Source organism: Haliaeetus leucocephalus, unplaced genomic scaffold (genome assembly GCF_000737465.1).
Source record: "Haliaeetus leucocephalus isolate CR32 unplaced genomic scaffold, Haliaeetus_leucocephalus-4.0 Scaffold164, whole genome shotgun sequence".
Lineage (NCBI taxonomy): Eukaryota > Metazoa > Chordata > Aves > Accipitriformes > Accipitridae > Haliaeetus > Haliaeetus leucocephalus.
The window spans coordinates 1,610,470-1,614,602 of record NW_010972600.1 but is presented as its reverse complement, the minus strand read 5'-3'; the positions used below and the strand labels follow the sequence as shown (position 1 = coordinate 1,614,602).

Here is a 4,133-nt window from a genome sequence, read left to right as displayed (position 1 = left end):
GCTGGGGGGGGGGGGTCCGTGCTGTCCCAGGGCCAAGGGGCCAGGACTTACCTGCTTGGGCTGGGGCGAGGAAGGGGAAGCCGGTGAGGCCGTGGCTTGGGACGCCGGAGCTGCCCGGGGTGAGCACGGGGCTCAGGGTCTGCAGAGTGGGGTACAGCGGCCGCTGCGGGAAAGCGGGGTGCCCCCCCCGTCAGGCTTCGTGCTGCCAACCCCATGGGGGGGGTGTCGTGATGCAGCCTCTCCTCACCCCAGCCCCTTCCTTTGCCCCCCAGCAAAGCCCCAGTGCTGGGCTGAGGAAGGGGAGGTGGGAGCGGATCGGAGAAGCTCCTCGCTGAATTTGGGGATAGGATGTCTGTGCGGCTCCGAGGGGACACTGCGCACGGTGACTAGCTGGGAGATGCCTGGCTGCAGCGAGCCATGGCGAGGGGGGGACACCCCTCACCCTGCTGCCCCCTCCCACGGTGCCACTGCTGGGGAGTGGGGTGCGCAAGACCACCGAGCATCCTGCTGGCACCGACCCCCACGGGAACCCCCACGGCCAGGGTGTCCCAACCCCACGGAACCAAAGGCACCCCAAGAACACAGAGCCAGCCCACCCCAGGGGCAGGGGGCTGCAGATTTGGGGGGGGCTGCCAGCATGCCAGCCCAGGCAGTGAATGCTGCAGGCCCGGTGTCCCCCTCTACAGCACTCACCGCCGTGCTGCCGCCGCTCCGGCCACTTGCCAAGCCGCCGTGGGCTTCGCCGCGCCGGCCCTCTGCCCCCAGGTAGAGCGGTGGGGGAGTCTTGGTGGCCAGGGCTCGGTTCAGGCTGCCGGCAGGGAAGAGTGGGTAGCCGATACCTGGACAGACAGAGGGACAGGAGGATGCACAGGGTGACCCCGAGGGATGTGGGGTCCCAGGGGCTCCGGTCCTTGGCGGGGGCGGGGGGGGGGATCCCCACGGTGCCCTCGTCGCCGCAGGCGGCCGTGCATGCCTCCACGGTGCTGCGCTCCGGCAAACCCACATCCTGCGCGAGGCCGTCGGTGCACCTGGGTTGCGGCGGCCGCCCCCGGGTCCACTGCGACCGCACGCTGCGAGCGGAAACGGTGCGCGAAGGCGGTGGCCGGATCCGGCCCTGGGGCCAGCGGGCTGCAAACCTCCCTGGTTGGACCTTGCTGCGGGGAGAACCCTCGCCCCAGCTCCCCACGCAGCAGCCGGGACGTCCAGCGTGCCTGAGGCCGCCACGCCATCCCCGTCCAGGGAGATGGGAATGATGCACGTCTGCATCCTGCACCGGGAATATTGCCCAGCCACCCCCGTGCCACCTCCCATCCACCAATCAAGCCCCAGCATCATTTTTTCCAGCCACTTTTCCGCCGCATGGCCCTGGAGGCACCCGTGTGCCTGTCACCACCCTGGGCTGGTGCCGTCCCACCGGGCAGGATGAGCCCCTCGTGCCTAGCTCCGAGCTGTGCCACACGGGAGGGAGCTTTGGTTGCAGGGTGCCGGGGCCAGCCGGGTGCCGGGTGCCAGCAGGGCACAGGAAACAGCTGGATGGAGGCAGGGGATGGTGTTTCCACAGCTGTGGCAGTGCTACCTGCCCACGCACCCACCCCGGCCCCACTCCCGGTAAGTCCCTGGGAGATGCTGCGAGAGGAGCTTTGCATGCGGCCAGCCGGGAAAATCCCCACGGGGCCGGCGAGGACAAGGGGCCCACGGTGGGGACCTTCTCCCCTGCAGCCAGTTCCCTGTGTGATGGGTCTGAGCCTACCTGGGGGCAGCGGTCCCGGCGAGCGTCCTGACGGCTTCGGTGCTGCCGGCTTGAAGGCGGGAGGGCGACCCTGGCCCTGCGGGGAGCCGCTGGTGCTGCCCAAGGACGTGTCAGCGGCCGGCGGGGAGCTGCCGTAGGCTGCTTCGGGCAGCGGTGCCGGGCTCTGCAGGGCGAAGTGGAGGTGAGGGACGGGAAAGGGATGGGGACCCTCGGGGACCCTCACCCCCGGTGCCATGGGACGGCAGCGACTCACGTAAAACCTGGGCCGTGCCACCGACAGGTCCATGCCCTCGCTCAGCCTTCGCGCCTTCTCCCCAGGATCTGACCCCTCGTCCAGCTCCAGCTCGTGGCTCTCCAGCCCCAGCCCCTTGCGCTTCAGCGTCTGCGGGGAGCGGGACCGTGAGCAGGGTCCTGTGCCCATCCCAGCACCCCCCCCCAACCCCAGCCACCCCTCGCCGCTACCTCAAGGATGTCGGAATTGGTGCGGCTCTCGTGGGGCTCGCTGTACTCCGTGTACTTGAGCAGCACCTTGTCCATGTCGGTGCTGGCGTACTGGAAGAGGCGGTTGGTGCTGTTGAAGATGATGAGGGCGATCTCGCAGTCGCACAGGACGCTCAGCTCGTACGCCTTCTTCATCAGCCCAAATTTCCGCTTGGTGAAGGTCACCTGCAGAGCAGGGAAGGGGATGGGATGCTGCACCCAGGACCCCTGGATACAGCCCCAAACCCTCCGGAGGCTCCAACACCCGCGGGGAAGGTGGGAACAGAGCGGCTTTGCCTCCCTTCATGGCTTCGTGGGTCCCGGTCCCCCTCGTCCCCACCACATCCCCAAGCGGCTCCTACCTGCCGGTTCCGCTGATCCAGTATTCGGCTGATCTGTATTTTTTTCCGGCCCATTTTCACCTCCTAAGCTCGAGGAGGGGCTGGAAGAGAGCGAGAAGCCCCTGAGCCCTCGCAGTCCGGGGCCAGCCCAAGCAAGCATCCGCCCCTGCACCGCCCACGCCTCCTCGCCCCTCCGGCTGCCAAAAATAAGTTTTGCGGAAAAAAATAAGTTTTCAGAGGAAGTTTCAGCATTTTTTTTCAGCAAAGAGTGTGGCAAACTGAAAAATGAAGAAAAAAAATTGGGAAATTCTGCTGGGGCAGGGGGGTGAAAAAATCACCTTAGCTCTGCCCAGCCAGTTCCACCGCCCCAGCTCCATCACCCCTACCCCACACTGGCCCCGGGGACCCGAGCACCTGCATGTGCTGGCCGAAAAGCCGCGGTGCCACGATGCCAGGACCCTCGCTGGGAGCAGGGGATCAGCCTTTGCATCCCCAAGCGCCCGCCCGAAGCCGCGGGGGCTGCTCCGACCCTGCCCCGTGCACTGATGCTGTTCACCAGCGGGTCCGTCGGATGGGGAGGGCGGTTATAAGGGAGGCTGGGCTGGCTGCGGGGAGGGTCCGTAAAACAAAAGGGCTGGTTTTAGGTTCAAGGTTGGGGTTTTTTTTTAATTTTATTTTTATTTTCTTTTTTTTTCTAACGCGAACAGACTAAATTTGACCTCCGCCATTCGCAGGTCAGGAAGCGGCTGTACGAGGAGACAGCAAAGCGAAACCACCCACCTCTTCGGGCCACGTGAGCCAGCACTGGGAAGGGCGAGGGGTCGGGGGACCCTGCATCCCACCCCACTTGCAGGGTGCCAGCACCCGACGCAGCCCATCTCTGGGCTGTGACACCCCCCAAAAGCTGCCGCTCCTTTTGCAGTTGCCCAGCACTGGTCACCCCAAAACCCCTCTGGAATGCCCCAGTGCCACCGCAGCCCGGCGCAGAGCCACGGATGGCATTAAAACTCTTCCAATGGGACCCTTGCACCCAGCCTCTCCACCCCAAATTGGGTGCAGACGTGGCCCAGCTCGGTCCCCGCCGTCCCCAAGACATGGCCACGGGGCAAGAGCCGAACTGGGAAGCTGGCGGGGCTGGGAGCTCTGTGCTCCAGCTCGCCGGGGACGGCAGCACCTCGGGAGCCCCCCTGAGCGTGGCCAGCAGCCCCCCCCATTGCAGGGCTGTACCCCAGGGGTGCAGGCTGGGGACCGGCCAGCCCTTTGCTCCCCCGATGCCCCAGTTTGTCCCGCTTCCCCCTCTCAAGCATGTTGCCATTTACCATCTTGCTCAGCTTGCTATATTTAGCTGATCAAAACTAATTTTAATTTATGGAAGGAAATCATGCTGCCGTTCCCACGGCCCTGCTGCCACCCTGTGTCCCGGGGCCCACGCACGACACCAAGGTACGGGGGGTGCCGAGACCACCCCAGCTCCCCCCCCCCGGAAAAAGCCAACGATTCCCTGGTGAAAAGGCAGAGGTTTTCCCAACGATTGCTGCTGCCCACATGGGACCAAGGCTGCT

The 4,133-nt window shown here is 65.7% G+C and overlaps 1 protein-coding gene across 1 annotated transcript in view; it reads right to left on the bottom strand.

Annotated features, from left to right (window-relative positions):
• The window catches only part of LOC104829199 (myocyte-specific enhancer factor 2B-like), a 44,320-nt gene extending 41,674 nt beyond the window's left edge, over positions 1–2,646 (bottom strand). The window contains exons 1-6 of the mRNA XM_010563310.1: positions 2,593–2,646; positions 2,213–2,416; positions 2,004–2,132; positions 1,751–1,913; positions 694–839; positions 52–163 (exon numbers count right to left, since the gene is read on the bottom strand). Coding sequence (XP_010561612.1) covers positions 52–163; positions 694–839; positions 1,751–1,913; positions 2,004–2,132; positions 2,213–2,416; positions 2,593–2,646 — 808 coding nt within the window. The remainder of the gene's footprint in view (positions 1–51; positions 164–693; positions 840–1,750; positions 1,914–2,003; positions 2,133–2,212; positions 2,417–2,592) is intronic.
• Positions 2,647–4,133: the final 1,487 nt, after the last annotated feature.